We start from the raw sequence: 21,928 nt of genomic DNA on the forward strand, positions 1-21,928 counted from the left end.
ACGGGGCACCACTATGGTTTGCGGCCAGCTTGTACGTATTATAGCCTGACAACCCCAGCATGTAACACGCCAGGGGTACCCCATTCCACCACCTGGGGCACACAACCCAGTTGCTCTGTCGGCAGAGCGCCTAGCCCCCGGATAGGGTTCTGAGCAGTATTTAGTCGCCTTTTACGATAAGCTTAGCGCTGCACCATGCCTATTCTTTTGACACCCGGACCTGTTAGGGACTCCTTGTTTTCCATCGAATTTTCATCTCATCAGCCATTTCATTTTCAATTTTCATCAGCCCCGTGCAGGTCCGGGTGTTAAAAGAATAGGCCTGCAGCAGCGCTAAGCTTGTCGTATAAGGCGAATGAATAGTGCTCTGAAACCTAGCCGGGGGCTAGGCGCTCTGCCCACAGAGCAACTGGAATGGGGTACCCCCTGGCGTGTTACATGCTGGGGTTGTCAGGCTATAATACGGAAACCTGACCGCAAACCATAGTGGAGCACGGTGTTGGGAAAGATGCCACGTTCCTCGCACGTTAAAGAACTCTGCTGTGGTATTTAGTAGGAGTAGGAAACTTTGCGCTCCGCCACAGGAGGCTAAATTGCCCGACCTTACCCATCCCCCTTTTTCCAGTGGCAATCAAAATTTGTCGACCCTATTATCCTTGTGACCCATCCTTTCTTTTTTTTTTCCATTTCATGTTCATTTTATCATCCATTTCATGTTCATTGTCTGAATATAGCTGAAATATTGAAATATTGCTGCTCGGACGTTAAACCCCAACAAACAATAACAAACAAACAATTTTCATCATCAGATGTAAACTTATTTCATAATTGGCAAGGTCTACTATATGGAGAAGGCAATTACTTTGGTTAATTTTGTTGTTGTTTGTTGGGATTTAACGTCCGAGCAGCAATATTTCAGCTATATTCAGACGATAAAAAGGATGATAAAATGAACATGAAATGATGATGAAATAAAAAAAAAGGATGGGACACAAGGATAATAGGGTCGACAAATCTCGACTGCCACTAGAAAAAGGGGGAGGATGGGTAGGATCGGGCAATTCAGCCTCCTTGCACCCGGACCTGCACGGGGCCCCAAGTTAAAATAAGACATAAACATGTTATAAAGTTTTGATTTTAATATATCATGAACGTAATATTCTTTGAGACGTAACGTAATGTATGAATAAAAATATCATAGCCATAACGTTCTTTGAGACGTACCGTTTTCTACTTTATTTAATAACAGTATATCTATTTGAAATCATGGATCACATGAATATATCACTGAAATATTGCTGCTTGGGCGTTAAACATCAAGCAATCAATCAATTTTTCGTCATAATATTAATATGTAAAAGTATTCAATAAATAATTGTCAAGGTATAAAATATGGAGATTGATTGATTATTGGGGTTTAACGCCCGAGCAGCAATATTTCAGCAAAATTCAGGCGATGAACATGATATGACGATAAAATGAAACCCAGTCAAACCAATTGCTCTGTGGGCAGAGCGTCCTATGCCCCTGATACGATTCTGAGCACCATTTAGTCGCTTTTTACGACAAGCTTAGCGCTGCTGCAGGCCTATTCTTTTGGCACCCGGATCTCAGAGGGGCAATATATGGAGAGGACGGGTACTTTGGTTCATGGTATGAGGAATAAGTTATCTTGTGATTAAGTTCGAAACTTCGTTGTGTTACCTGTTTATTTTGGGCATACTCATTTAAAAGTTTTGAATTTATTGTTTGATTTTAAAGTATAGCCGTAACGTTCTATAGAATGTTACGTTTTCTTCTTTATTCAATAACAGTATTTGTATTTGAAATCATGAATAGCATGAAATCTGCTGTTGTTATTTAAACGTTTTATAAGTATTTTCAACAAAGAGAAAATTGGCTTTCAAAACACCTGACACCAGGCATTTATAAGTATTTAAATTTCAGTTGTGACTTAATCGGACATTTTTATATTTATCACGGCTTACCAACAACAAAAAGGGACCGAGGACAAATCAGTCAAAGATTCAAATGAAGGTAATTTATTCAATTTCTTCATATTGTATGTAAAGGGGCAAAATACATATCTTGCTAAAATGCCTCGAGCGGGTCCGGGGCAGCGCTAAGCCTGTCGTAAAAGGCGACTAAATAGTACTCAGAACCTAGGTAGTGGAATGTTTGTTTGTTTGTTGGGGTTTAACGTCCGAGCAGCAATATTTCAGCTATATTCAGACGATGAACGAGAACATGTTTGTTTGTTTGTTTGTTTGTTGGGGTTTAACGTCCGAGCAGCAATATTTCAGCTATATTCAGACGATGAACATGAAATTGATGTTAAAATGAACATGAAACGATGATGAAATGAAAAAGGGATGGGACACAAGGACAATAGTTCGACAAATTTTGATTGCCACTGGAAATGGGGAGAGATGGGTAGGGTCGGGCAATTTAGCCTCCTGTGGCGGAGCCCTATGGTTCCTACTCCGGGAGAATACCCCAGTAGGGTTCTTTAACGTGCGAGGAACGTGGCATCTTTCCCAACACGGTGCACCACTATGGTTGGCAGTCAGGCTTTCCGTATTATAGCCTGACAACCCCAGCATGTAACACGCCAGGGGTATCCCATTCCACCACCTGGGACACGCATCCCAGTTGCTCTGTGGGCAGAGCGCTCTAGCCCCTGGCTAGGGTTCTGAGCACTATTTAGTCGCCTTTTACGACAAGCTTAGTGCAGGCCTATTCTTTTAACACCGGACCTGCACGGGGGGTAGTGGAATGGGGTACCCCAGTCATGCTACGTGTTGGGGTTATCAGGCCATACGCAGGACAGTTAAGGCACTTCAAGAGTATTTTCTACTACTGTGGAAGTACTTTATGTCGTGGATACCAATTTTCATGGATAAAGGATGAAACACAAGTTCGTGGATTCTTGAATAAGTGGTTTTGAGGTTTTCAGTATACACATCGATTGGATACTCCTTTTCGTTGGGAACCAAATTTCGTGGATCGGCCTACCCACGAAAAGCACGAAAACTGGTACCCCTAGAACAAAAGTAATTTCACAGTATATAACATAAAATACTACATGTCATAATCAATGTTTACGTCAACGTCTGCAGGCGATTACAATTTTTCATTAAAAAGACGTCTATCGGAAATGCTATCTAGATATACTTGAAGAGAAAAGACAATAATTAAGGGTTTAAATCATCACTTTAGATTTCAGCTTTAACATTCTTTAGACGTTTGCTTATTTCACATTTCTTACGATTTTAGTAGGCCCGGCTTATTTTTTTTTTTAGTATAATTGTTTACTCAGTGTTTCATTATTATGTGAATATTACTCGCACGCCCATAATAGTTTAAACAACATTTATTTGTTTGTTTGTTGGGGTTTAACGTCCAAGCAGCAATATTTCGGCTCTATTCAGACTGATCAACATGAAATGGATGATAAAATGAACATGAAATGATGATGAAATGAAAAAGGGACGGGACACAAGGACAATGGCTCGACACATTTTGATTGCCACTGGAAATAGGGGGAGGTGGGTAGGGTCGGGCAATTTAGCCTCCTGTGGCAGAGCCCTATGGTTCCTACTCCGGGAGAATACCACAATAGGGTTCTTTAACTTGCGAGGAACGTGGCATCTTTCCCAACACGGTGCACCACTATGGTTTGCGGTCAGGTTTTCCGTATTATAGCCTGACAACCCCAGCATGTAACACGCCAGGGGTATCCAATTCCACCACCTGGGACACGCATCCCAGTTGCTCTGTGGGCAGAGCGCTCTAGCCCCCGGAATAAATATTGGAATCTTTTCAAAGTATAAATCGACATCACTACCGTAGGTATATACGGATTTCCATAGTTTCATTTTAGTTGCCGAAAGCGCCTTAGAAACTTAAAAAAAACGGTTTTTCTATTATTTCAATCACTTCAAAGCGAAAAGTAAGATTTTGTCATAAAAGAATAAAATGTATTCCCACTGTACATGCATACATTATTTTAAAGTATCATTATAGTTTGTGCATGCGTTTTGTATCGTAAGAAATATGAGGGAGACGGATGATGGTGAAAGAATATTATTTTTGCAGGACATAAAAATACCATTCCATTTGAACAATTCTCTTGTATTGTTCCACCATGATAGTTGTCTAAACTACGACATAAACCAAGCTTAAAAAACACAGCAGTCTGATAAAAAGGTAGAGTTTAAAGAAATACTCATACATTTAGTCGCGGATTTCAAATTAACAAGTTGTAGACAGTGTGAATGAAATCAATGTATGCATTCATCCGATTCATGATTTTATAGTAAGTTAATTTTGGGTTTCAATGTCAACGCAGTCATTAATCACATTTAAAAAGAATGAACACTGTAATAATTTAGTTCGTAGTGATCAAGTGAACTGTTGAATATTGTAGAACGATGCGTAATTTCTTAAAGATTGATGATAAATGGGTGGAATTTCGAATCACCTTTTGATGTAGAATAAAATCAACTATAATCAGAACTTGCAACGCACGTTAAAGAACCTTGCTGTGGTATTCGATAGGAGTAGGAACCTTTGCGCTCCGCCACAGGAGGTTGAATTGCCCGACCTTACCCATCCCCCTTTTTCTAGTGGCAATCAAAATTTGTCGATCCTCTTATCCTTGTGTCCCATCCTTTTTTTTCATTTCATGTTGTAGTAGGTAGTGCTATTTAAATAGCTAGTTAATTCACTTGGCTACAGGACTAATTCTTTAGCCGAATCGGTTGGTTGCTGGCTTGTCATCGAGCGGTCTAGGGTTCGATCATCGGTGGAGGCCTAACATTTTGTGAGTCAAATCATGCTCTCCCGTTAGCAATGATATATGTGTTGTGAAGGAGATGCATTTTATTGCATTTACACGACTGTATTAATAATTTTATGGATGTTTTAAATGTTGTTTAGCCCCGTGCAGGTCCGGGTGTCAAAAGAATAGACCTGCAGCAGCGCTAAGCTTGTCGTAAAAGGCGCTCAGAACCCTAGACGGGGGCTAGGGCGCTCTGCCCAAAGAGCAACTGGGATGTGTGCCCCAGGTGGTGGAATGGGATACCCCTGGCATGTTACATGCTGGGGTTGTCAGGCTATAATACGGAAAACCTGACCGCAAACCATAGTGGTGCACCGTGTTGGGAAAGATGCCACGTTCCTCGCACGTTAAAGACCCCTACTGTGGTATTCTCCCGAAGTAGGAACCATAGGGCTCCGCCACAGGAGGCTAAATTGCCCGACTGTACCCATCTCTCCCTTTTTCCAGTGGCAATCAAATTTTTTGACCCATTGTCCTTGTGTCCCACCCCTTTTTTATTTCATCATTTCATGTTCATCGTCTGAATATAGCTGAAACATTGCTGCTCGGACGTTAAACCCCAACAAACAAACAAACGACTGTTTAAGTGATAGACAGTTCATAATAGTAGGAGGGTAAGGACTGTTATGTACTGCCATGTCCTGCACCAAATAATAGCATTTTATAGTTCTTGCATAGTAATTTGACAGGAATTCACTGCTCAAGTCAGTGGGAAAATCACTGTTCCTGGGACAGACAGTACTTATTTTTGTTCATAGTGTAAGCGAGTTCCCTTTAATATTGTGAGAAATTTCAATTTTGTCCCCCGCGACGCGTAGCGTGGGGACAAAGGAAATACCGGGCGTCCGTCTGTCTCTCCGCAGTTTTTGCACATTTTCTTGTAATGATTTCACCAAATAAGTTTGTTTTTTGTATGTGGCCTTATTAAGAAAAGTTACAGATTACGGTTGAATGATTTTTTACAGAAGTTACGGCGCTTGAAAATTTCAATGAATTTAAAGTTTTCCACATTTTTGGTTTACCAATTGATTTTTGGTTTTTTAATGATTTTTACAGGAGTTACGGCCGTTACGTTTCAGTAAATTTAATGTTTTCCGCACTTTTTTAACGCGATGGACATTAGAATGCTGTTCATTTTGAAATCTTGCGTGATCGTCAAACATTTTCCAATGGCATTTGATCCAAATCAGCATGGTGAAACCAATTCTATTTTAAGGTATAAACATTTTAAAAATAATTTCATCTACTAGTATACTGTTGTTCATGCGTATAGAAAGTCTATTTAGCAGCTAAAAAATCTTTCGTGTGCAAGGGCGTCATCCAAGACTAAAATAGGGTAAATCCGAACCAGTGTTCTTCCTAAACACTAGTGTCTATGTGGAGTGCAGAGATTTCATCTAGACTAGTTATTAATTTTTCTTCTTTTATTTGATTTTAGATGGAATAAAGACTAAAAGACAAGGACACTGCAATGAACAGTATAAACGAGGTATGAAGAAAAATATTTTTCAAAAATCAATATTATGTTATATTTCCATTTTGTAATAAAATTCTCTTGCAACCCTGGTCGCCAAAAAGGTAAATTAGACAATTATAGTATTGTTGATTGATTGTTGGGGGTTTAACGTCCGAGCAGCAATATTTCAGCCATATTTAGACAATGAACATGAAATGGATGATAAAATGAACATGAAATGAAAAAAAGGACGGGTCACAAGGGTAATAGGGTCGACAAATTTTGATTGCCACTGGGAAAAGGGGGATGGGTAAGGTCGGGCAATTTAGCATCTTTCCCAACACGGGGCACCACTATGGTTTGCAGTCAGGTTTCTGTATTATAGCCTGACAACCCCAGCATGTAACACACCAGGGGTACCCCATTCCACAACCTGGGGCACACAACCCAGTTCCTCTGTGGCCAGAGCGCCCTAGCCCCCGGTTAAGGTTCTGAGCACTATTTAGTCGCCTTTTCCGGCAAGCTTAGCGCTGCTGCAGGCAGATTCGTTTGACATCCGTACCTGCACGGGGCCATAGAATTGTTGCCAGTGTGTGGAAAAATACAACAAAATTGAGGTCCGCCGTTTTTTGTTGTAACAGAATGCTTCGTTATGACTTAACTTTTCGTTAACATTGCGTCACTTTGTCCATATCTGTAAAAAGTACAACATAGACCAGACCATGACGATTGAGCTAATACAAATTTGTTTGTTTGTTGGGGTTAACGCCCGAGCAGCAATATTTCAGCTATATTCAGGCGATGAACATGAAGTAGATGACGAAATGAAAAATGGGATGGGACACATGGATAATGGGGTCGACTAATTTTGATTGCCACTGGAAATAAGGAGAGGTGGGTAGGGTCGGGCAATTTAGCCTCTTGTGGCGGAGCGCTTTGGTTCCTACTCCGGGAGAATACCACAGCAGGGTTTTTTTTAACGTGCGAGGAACGTGGCATCTTTCCCAACACGATTCACCACTAGGGTTTGCGGTCAGGTTTTCCGTATCATAGCCTGACAATCCCAGCATGTAATTAATTAACTGCAAATTATTGCGATTTTTCCTGGCCTCCACGTATATGTCCCTAACCAAATGATTAACTTTTTGTAGGTGCGGTTGTCAAAAGAATAGACCTGTAGCAGCGTTAAGCTTGCCGTAAAACTTCTTAATAGTGCTCAGGAACCTGGTCCGTGCTAGCCCGCTCTGCCTACAGAGCAAATGGGTTCCGTGCCCCATGTGGTGGAATGGGGTACCCCTGGCGTGTTACATGCTGGGATTGTCAGGCTATAATACGGAAAAACTGACCGCAAACCATAGTGGTGCACCGTGTTGGGAAAGATGCCACGTTCCTCGCACGTTAAAGAACCCTGTTGTGGTATTCAATAGGAGTAGGAACCTTTGCGCTCCGCCACAGGAGGATAGATTGCCCGACCAAACCCATCCCTCCTTTTTTCTAGTGGCAATTGAAATTTGTCGACCCTATTATCCTTGTGTCCCATTCTTCTTCTCATTTCTTCGTCATCATTTCATGTTCATCGCCTTAATATAGCTGATATATTGCTGCTCGGGCGTTGAACCCCAACCATCAATCGGTCATAGTTTTCGACGGATTTCTATGCATATGCAAAATACCATAAGAAACGTTCAAACCAATTTGTGTTCTACTCTGTCCAGCTGTATTACTAAAACCTGGTAAGAATTTACCTTGGGGTATTTTGTACAGCACTGAAGTCAGGATTTTTGTTCCATAAAAAAACAAGGCCGCCAATACAACGAAAAATGAACATACGGGTTTTTCGCTTATATCTCATAAACTGTTTGTTTCAGCCAAATTCTGACACAATAAAAGTGTTATTCATGATAAGATCTATCTGTGGTCAGATTATTGCTTTAATCTGTAACACCAACTTTAAGTTATTATCCTTTTTACTCCTATTTTAATGTTGTTTCTTCAAATATTTTCTCCTCTAATACAACTGGACCAATTAGAACTAATATTGGTATAAATGTTTCTCATGGTATTATGCATAGAACTGATCCGTCAAAAAACATGACCACCGTTACAAAAAAAAAAGAATACAGGGGTAGTTTTTCGCACATATCTCCAAAACCGTTAGGTTTAGCCTAATTCTTGCAAAGGTAAAAGTGTTCAGCATAAGATCTATTTGTGGTCAAATTTTCATTTTGATCTGTTAAGCCATGTTGGTTTGTTTGTTTGTTGGGTTTAACGTCCGAGCAGCAATATTTCAGCTATATTCTGACGATGAACATGAAATTGATGAAAAAAGAACATGAAATGATGATAAAATGAAAAAGGGATGGGACACAAGGACAATGGGGTCGACAAATTTTGATTGCCACTGGAAATAGGGAGAGATGGGTAGGGTCGGGCAATTTAGCCTCCTGTGGCGGAGCCCTATGGTCCTTACTCCGGGAGAATACCACAGTAGGGTTCTTTAACGTGCGAGGAACGTGGCATCTTTCCCAACACGGTGCAACACTATGCCATGTTGGAGTTATTGCCAAATTCCAACATAGGGTATAAGCGGAGAAAAGGTTATGAAAATTTAACTGGTACTATTAACAGATTAAGGAAGTTTTTTATAGCATAGATGTTTTAGTAGAATGTTTATACATTAGTAATCGAAATTTATTACCTATTTATCAGGAACTGCTACAAGCGGCTGTATTTGGAAATGTTAATGAAATAAAAAAACTGATTGAAAGAGGAGCTGATGTGAATTATGCAGAGAAAGAAACGGTAGGATATCAGATAGCGTCATTGAACATTATAGTACATTGATTTTTGATGTTTAACATCCAAGCAGCAATATTTTAGCTATATTTGGACGATGAATTGGACACAAGGACAACAGGGCCGATAAATTATGGAGAGGTGGGGGTTCGATCAATTTAACCTCCTTTGGCGGAACGCAAAGGTTCCTTCTTTTTTTCGAGTACTACAACAGGGTTCTTTAACGTGTGAGAAACGTTATATCGAAGTTTAGTTTCTATGTTTATTTTATATCTTAAATTTACCTTTTTACTTATCTTTTTATATATTTGTTTGTTGCGGTTTAACGTCCGAGCAGCAATATTTCAGCTATATTCAGACAATGAACATGAAATGGATGATAAAATGAACGTGAAATGAAGAAAACAAGGATGGGTCACAAGGATAATAGGGTCGACAAATTTTGATTGCCACTGGAAAAAGGGGGATGGGTAAGGTCGGGCAATTTAGCCTCCTATGGCGAAGCGCAAAGGTTCCTACTCCTATCGAATACCACAGCAGGGTTCTTTAACGTGCGAGGAACGTGGCATCTTTCCCAACACGGTGCACCACTATGGTTTGCGGTCAGGTTTTCTGTATTATAGCCTGACAACCCAAGCATGCAAGACGCCAGGGGTACCCCATTCCACCACCTGGGGCACACATCCCAGTTGCTCTGTGGGCAGAGCGCCTAGCCCCCGGCTAGGTTTCTGAGCACTATTTAGTCGCCTTATACGACAAGCTTAGCGCTGCTGCAGGCCTATTCTTTTAACACCCGGACCTGCACGGGTCATCTTTTTATATATAAAGAGCATTTTGTTTTAATTTATTTTTTTGTATTAAGAGACTTCGATCTTGTTTTTATTATTTTCAGATTGTTAAATGTTCTTACCGTGATATAACCCAGGTCGCCAGAATGGCATTAAAAAGCAACAATCGATCAGTCAATTTTTCTCAACACGGTGCGCCACTTTGATTTGCGGTGAGGTTTTCTGTATTACGGACTGACAACCCCAGTATATCAGATTATGAAAGACTTCCAACACGCACTGATAATGAAATTAAGGAAGACATTGATTTGTGACCTGGAATTCTCCATCCCACAACATTTCCGAATTTAAAGCATTTCATTCTCAAGTTCCCCGTGCGGGTACGGGTGTCAAAAGAATAGGCCCGCAGCTGTGCTTACCTTGTAAAAAGCGACTAAATAGTGCTCAGAACCCTGGCCGGGGTTTAGGGTGTTCTGCCCACAGAGCAACTGGGTTGCGAGTCCCAGGTGATTGAATGGGGTAACCCAGGAATGTTACTTTTTGGGGTCGTCAGGCCATTATACGGAAAACCTGACCGCAAACCATAGAGGTGCAACGTGTTTGAAAGATGTCACGTTCTTCGCACGCTAAAGACCCCATCTGTGGTATTCTATCGGAGTAGGAACCGCCACAGGAGGCTAAATTGCCCGACCCAACCCACCTCTCCCTTTCCCCATTATCTTTGTGTCCCATCTCATTTTTTATTTCGTCACATTTCATGACCATTTTATTATCCATTTCATGTTCACCGCCTGTATATAGCTGAAGTATTGCTGCTCGGTCGTTAAACCCCTACAGTCAATCAATCGATCATTCTTAAGTTCATATATTAATGCAAGTACCACGTTGATAGCTGGCATGTCAGCTAACTGCTGTTTAGGTGTTTTTAATAGAGCAAAAATTTTTCCGCACTCTTCGCGGCTATCCTAAATCAGGAATTTTTGGCCTCTGTATGTCTTGTGTCGTTTTCATCTTCAGTTATGTCTCTTGAGCATAAAGGGCAAGATGCAGCCTGTTCTGTGGTGTGAGGGTTTCCTCATCGTTGATGACTAATGGGTGGCCTTGGGCTGACACAATCATTCTTCCATTCAATATGAGCACCATTAATAACTGATGTTAAAAAATTCTGACAGATGTTTCGGAATATGTCGACACGGAACAACTGGCTTGTGTTCCCCACATGGTGGAATGGGTAATCCCTGGCATGCTACATGCTGGGGTCGTCAGGCCATGATACGGAAAACATGACAGGCAAACCAAAGTGGAGCAACATAATAAGAAATATGCCACGTTCCTCGCGTACAATAGAATCGTCCTCCGGTATTCTATATGATACATTCCTGATAATTATATACTTTATTAACATTAAGTAAAAGTGTTCTGTTTGAGATTATTTGAATCGTAGTGTGGACCAATCGACGTTGATGACGTTATAGTACCACGCTAGGTAATACAACATAACTTGGATTGCTTAATGAGAACGAATCAAAGAGAAAGCTGGGTACATTAAAATATTGAAAGAGTAATCAAGGGAGCCTAGATTCTAATGGAAATCAAAAGAATGGAGTCCAGGAACAAAGACCACAAAATAACCATGATAACTCGGACTCCCAACAACAACAACAACTGGGAGCATGGACCAGGTGTACCGGTAGGGTAGGTGTCCTCTGCTTTTGGTCACAAAACGTCCAATCTAGGGTAGACGAAAGAGGATAGAAAAACGACGATACGTTAAACAAGTCAGTTTTCTAATGCAGATAGATACACCGTATCGATCAATGAGTTCATGATGTCGACTATAACATTTATGCAGCATCATAATCATTTTCCAGAAATAATGCGATACATAAAGTCTGCGTAGTTACGGCAAGCTCGGACATAACGTATGAGTTGTATTATGAAAACTCAATACGCAATTGCTAAAGGGATATTGCCACAACTGAAGTCAAAGTTGAAAACAAAGAAAAATGTCATCGCGTTTGTCGTATAGCTTGGTCAATAGTTGTTTTTTTAGATCTGTAAGTGTAGGACGAAATATGAAATATGAGGCTAAAATCACATGATCTAATTGATTGATTGATTGTTAGGGTTTAACGCCCGAGCCGCGATGAACATGAAAGGGATGATAAAATGAACATGAAATGATGATGAAATGAAAAAAAGGATAATAGAGTCAAAACATTTTGATTGCCACAAAATGAGAGGAATGAGTAGGGTCGGGGAAATTTAGCCTCCTGTTGCGGAGCGCAAAGGTTCCATCCAACAGGGTTCTTTAACGTGCGAGGAACGTGGCATCTTTTCCAACACGGTGCACCACTATTGAAAAACCATGAAACTACGAAAACTACGAAAAACCTGACCGCAAACCATAGTGGTGCACCGTGTTGGGAAAGATGCCACGTTCCTCGCACGTTAAAGAACCCTACTTTGGTATTCTCCCGGAGTAGGAACCATAGGGTTCCGCCACAGGAGGCTAAATTGCCCGACCCTACCCATCTCCCTCTATTTCCAGTGGCAATCAAAATTTGTCGACCCCATTGTCCCTGTGTCCCATCCCTTTTTCATTTCATCATGTTCATTTTGTCATTAATTCCATGTTCATCGTCTGAATATAGCTGAAATATTGCTGCTCGGACGTTAAACCCCAACAAACAAACAAACAAAACGATACATGAAAAGATAAAATTACAATAAATGAATTCATGCAAAAGGACTCAATTGATAATGATAAACAAAGACCTGGACTTGAGTTATCAACAAAATAAATAACTGATCGTGTGATTTTTCATTTCCAGGGAGACAGACCACTACACAAGGCAGCAGATAATGGTCGTGTATCTATTACATTGTGTTTACTTGATTTTAGGGCTTCTGTAAATGCACACAACGATTATGTAAGTTGCATATGTTTATGATACCTATTCAATACGAAAGTTAAGTCTTTACTTAGTGATTTATATAGAAAAATAAACGGGTATGATTTGTGCATATTTTTTGTTAATACAGACACAAGGACAATGGGATCGACAAATTTTGATTGCCACTGGAAATAGGGAGAGGTGGGTAGGGTCGGGCAATTTAGCCTCCTGCGGCGGAGTCCTATGGTTCCTTCTTCGGGAGAATACCACAGTAGGGTTCTTTAACGTGCGAGGAACGTGGCATCTTTCCCAAAACAGTGCACCACTATGGTTTGCGGTAAGGTTATTCGTATTATAGCCTGACAACCCCTGCATGTAACACACCAGGGGTACCCCATTCCACCTGGGGCACACATCCCAGTTGCTCTGTGGGCAGAGCACCCTAGCCCCCTCGCCTTTTACGACAATTACGTCATTGACCAATACCGACATTTTCGAAATGATTCGTTTACTACAGTAGGAGTTATGGCTCCTGAAACAATTCTTAATTTTTCCACATTTATATGTGCAATTTTGAAAATCTTCTTCTCTAAAACCATTTAAGATTAGTTAATGGAAATAGAGAATATTAATTCTTTAGTGAATTGTGCCCGAAATGACTTGTGTTTTTTAATCCATTAAAAATGTTTATGGCTGCCTACACTAAAAATGGAACAAAGGGGTCAGAAGAGTTTTTTTTTTAAATAATTCAAAAACTGCTGCCTTCAGCAAAATTCTGGTTCAGGTCATAAAATGCTAGTAAAAGCATTTCCTGCATTTGACTATTCAGTTAATTTTATCTTAGCCTGTCTCATTGCCATTTTTCGGATAAACAAATGGTAAACCAGGTGAACGATTCAGACTCTTTTAAGCCTCTAGTTATCCATTTATAATGCTTCTATAATATATGATAAATGTTGATTTTCCAATTGTTCTTATCTAAATTTCTGGCACAAAATCCCATGCTGAGTAAGTCACAGTATTGTGACATTATGTTTAAACAACAAAATTATAAATCATTTTGAAATATTCTGTAAACAAGAACCTACATGTTCATGTTTAGAAGAGTAATCATGGAAACCAAGATTCTAGCGGAAATCAGAAGAATGTAATCCTGGGACATTTTGATAAGAAGATGTGCATTTCAGTAAAACAGTAGTTAAAAAAAAGGAAATGGGATATATTGTCAAGAGTTGATCAACAAAAGCAAGAAATATTATTTTTGGGTCTGATGGAATTCTCTCAAAATACAAAAATTAATAAAAACAATTTAGTATCAGTCATATGACATCTGTCCTCATTAACACTCATCAAATCAAAAGTTGATATGTTATTTGACCATGAGGTCAAAAGTCAAGTTCAAATGTCAACCAATCTAGTACGAGGCGCCTCGCCTTGAGAAAACATAACCCCATACCAAATATCAGATGTCCAAGTAAAAAGACAAAAGAAAATTATGGCCTGGCCAAAATTTTTTATGTCATTTGACCTTGGAGTCTTGTTTTGTTTGTTGGGGTTTAACGTCCGAGCAGCAGTATTTCAGTTATATTCAGACGATGAACATGAAATTGGTGATAAAATGAACATGAAATGATGATGAAATGAAAAAGGGATGGGACACAAGGACAATGGGGTCAAGAATTTTGATTGCCACTGGAAATAGAGGGAGAGGTGGGTAGGGTGGAGCAATTTAGCCTCCTGTGGCGGAGCCCTATTATTCCTACTCCGGGAGAATACCACAGTAGGGTTCTTTAATGTGCGAGGAGCGTGGCATCTTTCCTAACACGGTGCACCACTACGGTTTGCGGTCAGGTTTTCCGCATTATAGCCTGATAACCCCAGCATGTAACACGCCAGGGGTACCCCATTCCTTCACCTGGGGCACACATCCCAGTTGCTCTGTTGGCAAAGTACACTAGCCCCCGGCTTGGATTCTGAGCACTATTTAGTCGCCTTTTACAAGCTTAGCGCTGCTGCAGGCCTATTCTTTTAACACCCGGACCTGCACGGGCTACCTTGGAGTCAAATGTACTTAGATATCTGACCTGTTTGACATATTAGTAAATCATATCAAGTTAGAGTGAAATGTTTTAGATTGGATGACTTTTGACCTTGGAGCCAAGGTCAGATATCTAAGTACAAAGACCAAAAAGTAATGGCACAGACAAAATTGTGTATCGTATTTTGCCAAAATTTGTATGTTATTTGACCTTGAGTTTAAAGGTCAAGGTCAAAGGTCACTCACTCTGGTACGCGACACTCCACCCTGAGAGGATATACCAACATACCAAATATTAGAAGTCTAGATCAAAAGACAACAAAGTTATGGTCTGGTCAAAGTTTGTATGAAAAAAATTAAGAAGAAAAGTCCTTACAGGGGGTGATTTAAGGTCCAAATGAGCAGAAAACAAAGATATGCTACATATTTTTATTTTTGATATGTTTCAGTGGAGAGCATCTACTACACATCCATGAATACATTTAATTAATATCTTCTTGCTCTTGTTAGCAAAATGGGTCTGAAGATAGCGTATTTTCGTATATTTCAAATTGCCAAAAATTAAGAATTTTGGTTGCTATGGTAACCAGATCTTAACCAATCAGATTGCTTTGTACTTTTTTGTAAATTGTTTTCCATAAGACACACTTCATTAATTTAATTATTTAGTTTGGTAAATTTCCACCATTAGATACAAAAAATATACAATCAAATTGTTATGTTTTTGTGATTATTAGGCCCTAAATTAGTGGTTGCTAAGGAGTGGTTGTTGCTATGGTAACGGTGAAAACATTTTTCATTTTTTCCATTTTATTCATTGTTTTTCTTATATATCCAACTGATTTAAAGTCAATTTTGATAAAATATCTGACATCAATAAATCACTTTCAGTGAAAATTGCATGATTCTTAAAAACATTTACACTCACAGACATTGTTTTTTTTTTTTTTTTTTTTTGTCTTGGGTATATTGATATCGTTGTTGTAACTCATCAGACAAATAATGATTCCTTTGCCATGGAAAATTCTGATAAAAAGGGCTCTTGTAACAGTAGTATAATGAAGAAAAAAGAAACAGCAACCTGTTTGAAAAGGCAGGTGTATGATCGATTTTGAAGCTCACAAAGATGACTCTTGAATTTTATAAACAATATAACACAGATAAATTATTAAAATGTCACCTTTGCTATTAAAATCTGATATATTGCATTATTTATATGTGATAAGTATTGTTATATTTATAAACCACTGGATTATTGAGACTGTAGGTTGATGAAATGTTTCCGAGGGTTTTCAACTACCCATTAGTCTGACTCTACACGCATGAATTATATTATAAATTATAACTTAAACTTACTGATAACAATGATATATCATTATTTCCATGGTAGAACGTCTGGATTAGATTCCCATTTCGATTTATTGGGTTGTGACTATATATTCTTATGTAATTGGTTCTATTTCTTCTGCCGAGAGGTTAATCCTTAAAATACGTGTCCGCATAACAAAATTTTGAAAATGAATATTAAAATATGTATGTATTTTTTAATGAATAAAAAGAAGTTTAACGTTATATAGTTAACCTATATATTATTTTATTAACAGAGCAAGACAAACTGACAAACAATTAACGATCGACAAAAGTGTTTGTGTTCTATTCTCATTAACTGAGTAGACACTCGAACTGAATGTGTCATTTTATTTACTGAGTTAGCGGTAAACGGTCGTTAAATGGAGTGTAATGTATTTTACAGAGATTAACACCTCTCCACAATGCAGCATATCATGGTTTCGACTCTATTGTTTCCGTTTTATTGGATAAAGGGGCAAAGATCAATGCAAAAGACAAGAATGTAAGTCTCATAAATACGCAAAAGTATTATTTGAATTAAGGAGGTGGACTTAGAGTAAGGGACATAAATCATGAATTCAGTGATATGTTTGTATCATATTCAATTTCAACAAAGCCTGTCAAGCTTTTATTTGAAACAAAATGAAATAAGTCGATTGATTGATTGTTGGGGTTTAACATGAAAGGGATGCACCTGCAGGCCTATTCTTTTGACACCCGGATCTGCACGGTTCTGAAATAAGTCGAGGTTATTCTGATGCTTACATGAGGTTGATGTTAAATGCCGACTACAAACGTTCCAACGATTTTTATGAATTCTGTCCCATACCCTAGGTCTACCTCCTTAATTGTCATATAATCTGAATGTAGAATCCATGTCGAACATTCTTAATGTTAAGGACATGTAAACATTACTTGTTAGTCTTACGGGAAGAATTGACGTAAGATTTAAAAGAAAATTTCAATTGTTTAAATATGCTGATTCTAACTCTTCTAAAGAATCATTGAATCTATGGCGATATACAGACCGTTATATATATAAATAAAAGCATGATTCGACTATTACCCAATTTTACTGACTTGCAAAACGACGGGTACCTCTGTCGGACGATTCGCTGATAACATTTTCGGATTCAAGTTATAACTGCTTTAGATTGTTTAATGCTTTCTGGTTTTCCTTATCTTAAATTTCCATATGTTATTGTAAATTATTTTGTTATCTATTACAATGGGAAAAAAATCATAAGAGAAAATCAAATGTTTTCGTTGGAAATTATAATCACAAACGTCGCTATTTCACAATATCAGATCTGTGAATTCGTTTTTCGCACCACCTTTCTGTTTTGCTATGACTTTTCAGTTCCCATTGAAATCAGGATGTTTATGAAATGGGAGTAAATCATTAGTGTGTTAAATGAAGTGAACCTTATTGTTTTTGAATTATTAAACTCGAAAAGAGTGCTTTTTTTCCATGTTAAAATAATATAACCTGAAAAGAAACCAACTTGAACAAGAGTGAAGTTATAACAAAAAAGTTAAAATACTTCACTATGTAGTATAATGGATTAATGCTATGTTTCAAATCGATGATTTTTTTTTAATTGAAAATTATCATTTTCCTACATGATATTTTATATGATTTTATTTATATCAAGTCATGTCATGTATTTTCTGAAAGGGTTCCAGACCTTTACACCTAGCAGCACTAAATAACAACGATCTTACAGCTTCGCTTCTATTAAATAAAGGGGCGTCGGTTAATTCCAAAGACAATTGTGTGAGTGTGCTTTAAGTGGATAGTGTCCAAATACTTTTTTTTTCGTGAATCCCTTATGTGTACATACATAATTTGTTGACATTGTCGTGAAGAATATCTTCAATTTATTTTTCTTAAATGCGTCAATTCATAGATTCAATGTAAACATGAAATTGTTAACAATACAATACTAGTAACACTTAGTTGGATATGTACTCGCATAGTTTTCTTTATATATTCGATAACATATTAGACAAACTGTTGAAAATGTCTGAAATCTTTGTTATAAAAATAGAATCATATGGTGTATTAATTGCAGGGAGAAACACCAATGCATAAGGCAGTAGAAAGATGTTACAAGTCAATGGTTTCCTGTCTTCTAGAAAATAATTCCTCTTTAAATTCACGTACCCAGAAGGTTAGTAGTGTTAAGTGAAGTGCCTTATGTTTGTTTGTTTGTTTGTTGGGGTTTAACGTCAGGCCTTCCCTATCATAGCCTGACAACCCCTGCATGAAGTGCCTTATACTTATCACTATATTTCAATCAAATTATGCTGTTATATTATGTTGCCCCGTGCAGGTCCGGGTGTCAAAAGAATAGACCTGCGCTAAACTTGTCGTATAAGGCGACTAAATAGTGCTCAGAACCCTAGCCGGGGCTAGGGCGCTCTGCCCACAGAGCAACTGGGATGTGTGCCCCAGATGGTGGAATGGGGTACCCCTGGCGTGTAACATGCTGGGGTTGTCAGGCTATAATACGGAAAACCTGACCACAAACCATAGTGGTGCAACGTGTTGGGGAAAGATGCCACGTTCCTCGCACGTTAAAGAACCCTATTGTGGTATTCTCCCGGATATTTCTGTCATATAAGTATGCATAGTTATCAATTAAACCTGACCATATATATTCTTTTACATCTTTACACTTTTAACATAATATAACAGTTTTGTTTGTTTGTTGGGGTTTAACGTCCAAGCAGCAATATTTCAGCTATATTCAGACGATAAACATGAAATTGATAAAATGAACATGAAATGATGAAATGAAAAAGGGATGGGACACAAGGACAATGGGGTCGACAAATTTTGATTGCCACTGCAAAATGGGGAGAGACGGGTAGGGTCGGGCAATTTAGTCCCCTGTTGCGGAGCCCTATGATTCCTACTCCGGGAGAATACCACAGTAGGGTTCTTTAACGTGCGAGAAACGTGGCATCTTTCCCAACACGGTGCACCACTATGGTTTGCAGTCAGGTTTTCCGTATTATAGCCTGACAACCCTAGCATGTAACACGCCAGGGGTACCCCATTCCACCACCTGGGGCACACATCCAAGTTGCTCTGTGGGCATAGCGCCCTAGCCCCCGGCTATAGTTCTGAGCACTGTTTAGTCGCCTTTTACGACAAGCAACCCGTGCAGGTCCGGGTGTTAAAAGAATAGGCCTGCAGCAGCGCTAAACTTGTCGTATAAGGCGACTAAATAGTGCTCAGAAACCTAGCCGGGGGCTAGGCGCTCTGCCCACAGAGCAACTGAGATGTGTGCCCCAGGTGGTGGAATGGGGTACCCCTGGCGTGTTACATGCTGGGGTTGTCAGGCTATAATACGGAAAACCTGACCGCAAACCATAGTGGTGCACCGTGTTGGGAAAGATGCCACGTTCCTCGCACGTTAAAGAACCCTGCTGTGGTATTCGATAGGAGAAGGAACCTTTGCGCTCCGCCACAGGAGGCTAAATTGCCCGACCTTACCCATTCCCCCTTTTTCCAGTGGCAATCAAAATTTGTCGACCCTATTGTCCCTGTGACCCATCCTTTTTTTTTTTTTCATTTCATGATCATTTTGTCATCCATTTCATGTTCATTGTCTGAATATAGCTGAAATATTGCTGCTCGGACGTTAAACCCCAACAAACAACAAACAAATTTTACGACAAGCTTAACGCTGCTGCAGGCCTATTTTAACACCCGGACCTGCACCGGACAAACACCGGACAATTTTTGTAGCATTTGTCATTTAAGATGTTAGTAGCACTTAGAATTACATTCCTATTCAAATCACCATCAAACACTTCTTTAGGCTTCCAATCTTTTTTTTTTTGTAAAACTAAATATATATCACTGATGATCCTTTATGGGGTATTTTACGATGATTTGTTCTTTGTAATAGTAATTATTTTGAAATATCAAATGATTGCCCGTTCGGGTTTAACGTCCAAGCAGCAATATTTCAGCTATATTCAGTCGATGAACATGAAATGGATGATAAAATAAAAAAAAAGGGATGGGATATAAGGATAATAGAGTAGAGCATTTCTGATTGCTACTAGAAGAAGGGGGTGGGGTAGGTAAGGTCAGGCAATTTAGCCTCCTATGGCGGAGCGCAAAGGTTCCTTCTCCGATAGAATATCACAGCAGGGTTCTTTAACGTATGAGGAAAGGAACGTGACATCTTTCCCAAGACGGCGCACCACTATGGTTTGCGGTCAGGTTTTCCGTATTATAGCCTGACATGCACCACGCCAGGGGTACCACATTCCACCACTTGGTGCACATAACCCAGTTGCCCTGTGGGCAGAGCGTCCTATTTAGTCGCCTTTTACGACAAGCTTAGCGCTGCTGTAGGCCTATTCTTTTGACACCCGAACCTGCACGGAGCAGTAAAATGAATATTTTTGAAAAAAAAAATAGAAGTATCGGAAGTACGATTTTTTCCATGAATATTGTTCTTCTAGAGATGTGTAAAGAATGGGAAGTATTTTTCTTTTTGACATTTTGATCTTGGACATAAGGTGGGTTTATAAATATGATACAAGGACTTCGGTTGCTTCCTTAGGAATATGTTTTGTCCTACAGACATGAAAAGAAGTAATATTATATGCACAGATATTAGAGGTCTTCATTTTACATTGCTACTTTTTCGCATAAACCCCAACAATCAATCAATCTTTTTCGCATAGATTTAGATTTGTCTTGTTTTCTTTATCTATTTGTCTACTTGTTTTTATTTCATTTGATTTCTTTTTTTTTTGCCCAATGCGGGTCCGGGTGTCAACAGAATGGGCCCGCAGCAGCGCTAGGCTTGTCGTGAAAGGGGTCATCAGGCCATAATACGGAAAACCTGACCGCAAACCATAGTGGTACAACGTGTTGGGGAAAATGACACGTTCTTCGCATGTTAAAGAATCCTTCTGTGGTATTCTCCGGGAATAAGAACCAGTCCGCTCCGGAACAGGAGGCCAAATTGCCCGACCCTACCCACGTCTCCCTATTTCCAGTCAATCAAAATTTGTCGACCCCTTAATAGTTGTGGCCCTTGCCAATTTTCATTTCATGATCATTTTATCATCCATTTCATGTTCATCGCCTTGATATAGCTGAAATATTGCTGCATGGGCGTTAAACCTCAACAATCAATCATTATTTGTTTGTTTTTTTTATTATTTCTTGATTGATTGTTATATTTTAATGCCGTTTCGGCGACTAGGGCCATATCACGGCAAGAACATTTAATGAAATGAAAATATTAAAAGCAAGATAAGTCTCTTCATAAAATAATTAAAACAAACAGCTATTTACATAGAAAAATGTACATAAAAGGTGAACCTAAGACATAAAATACATATAGAAACATAACTTCGATAAAACATTTGCCCCGTGCAGGTCCGGGTGTCAAAAGAATAGGCCTGCAGCAGCGCTAAGCTTGTCGTATAAGGCGACTAAATAGTGCTCAGAAACCAAGCCGGGGGCTAGGTGCTCTGCCTACAGAGCAACTGGGATGGGTACCCTTGGTGTGTTACATGCCGGGGTTGTCAGGTTATAATACGGAAAACCTGACCGCAAACCATAGTGGTGCACCGTTTTGGGAAAGATGCCACGTTCCTCGCACGTTAAAGAACCCTGCTGTGGTATTCGATAGGAGTAGGAACCTTTGCGCTCCGCCACAGGAGGCTAAATTGCCCGACCTTACCCACCCCCCCTTTTTCCGGTGGCAATCAAAATTTGTC

The 21,928-nt window shown here is 39.3% G+C and overlaps 1 protein-coding gene across 8 annotated transcripts in view; it reads left to right on the plus strand.

The window, feature by feature from the left end:
• The first annotated feature begins 1,893 nt into the window (after window positions 1–1,893).
• LOC148596695 (uncharacterized) overlaps window positions 1,894–21,928 on the plus strand; it is a 44,426-nt gene continuing 24,391 nt past the window's right edge. For 6 of the 8 annotated variants that reach the window (XM_088563805.1, XM_088563813.1, XM_088563812.1 and 3 more), the window contains exons 1-7: window positions 1,894–2,037; window positions 6,282–6,332; window positions 9,009–9,101; window positions 12,718–12,816; window positions 16,572–16,670; window positions 17,847–17,945; window positions 18,244–18,342. In XM_088563805.1, the coding sequence (XP_088419931.1) occupies window positions 6,315–6,332; window positions 9,009–9,101; window positions 12,718–12,816; window positions 16,572–16,670; window positions 17,847–17,945; window positions 18,244–18,342 (507 nt within the window). In that variant the 5' untranslated portion in view covers window positions 1,894–2,037; window positions 6,282–6,314. The remainder of the gene's footprint in view (window positions 2,038–6,281; window positions 6,333–9,008; window positions 9,102–12,717; window positions 12,817–16,571; window positions 16,671–17,846; window positions 17,946–18,243; window positions 18,343–21,928) is intronic. The other 2 variants (XM_088563810.1, XM_088563806.1) reach the window with 2 other exon arrangements.

Source organism: Perna viridis, chromosome 15, assembly GCF_037379345.1.
Source record: "Perna viridis isolate PV_CMFRI_1.1 ecotype Kerala chromosome 15, ASM3737934v1, whole genome shotgun sequence".
NCBI classification, from domain to species: domain Eukaryota; kingdom Metazoa; phylum Mollusca; class Bivalvia; order Mytilida; family Mytilidae; genus Perna; species Perna viridis.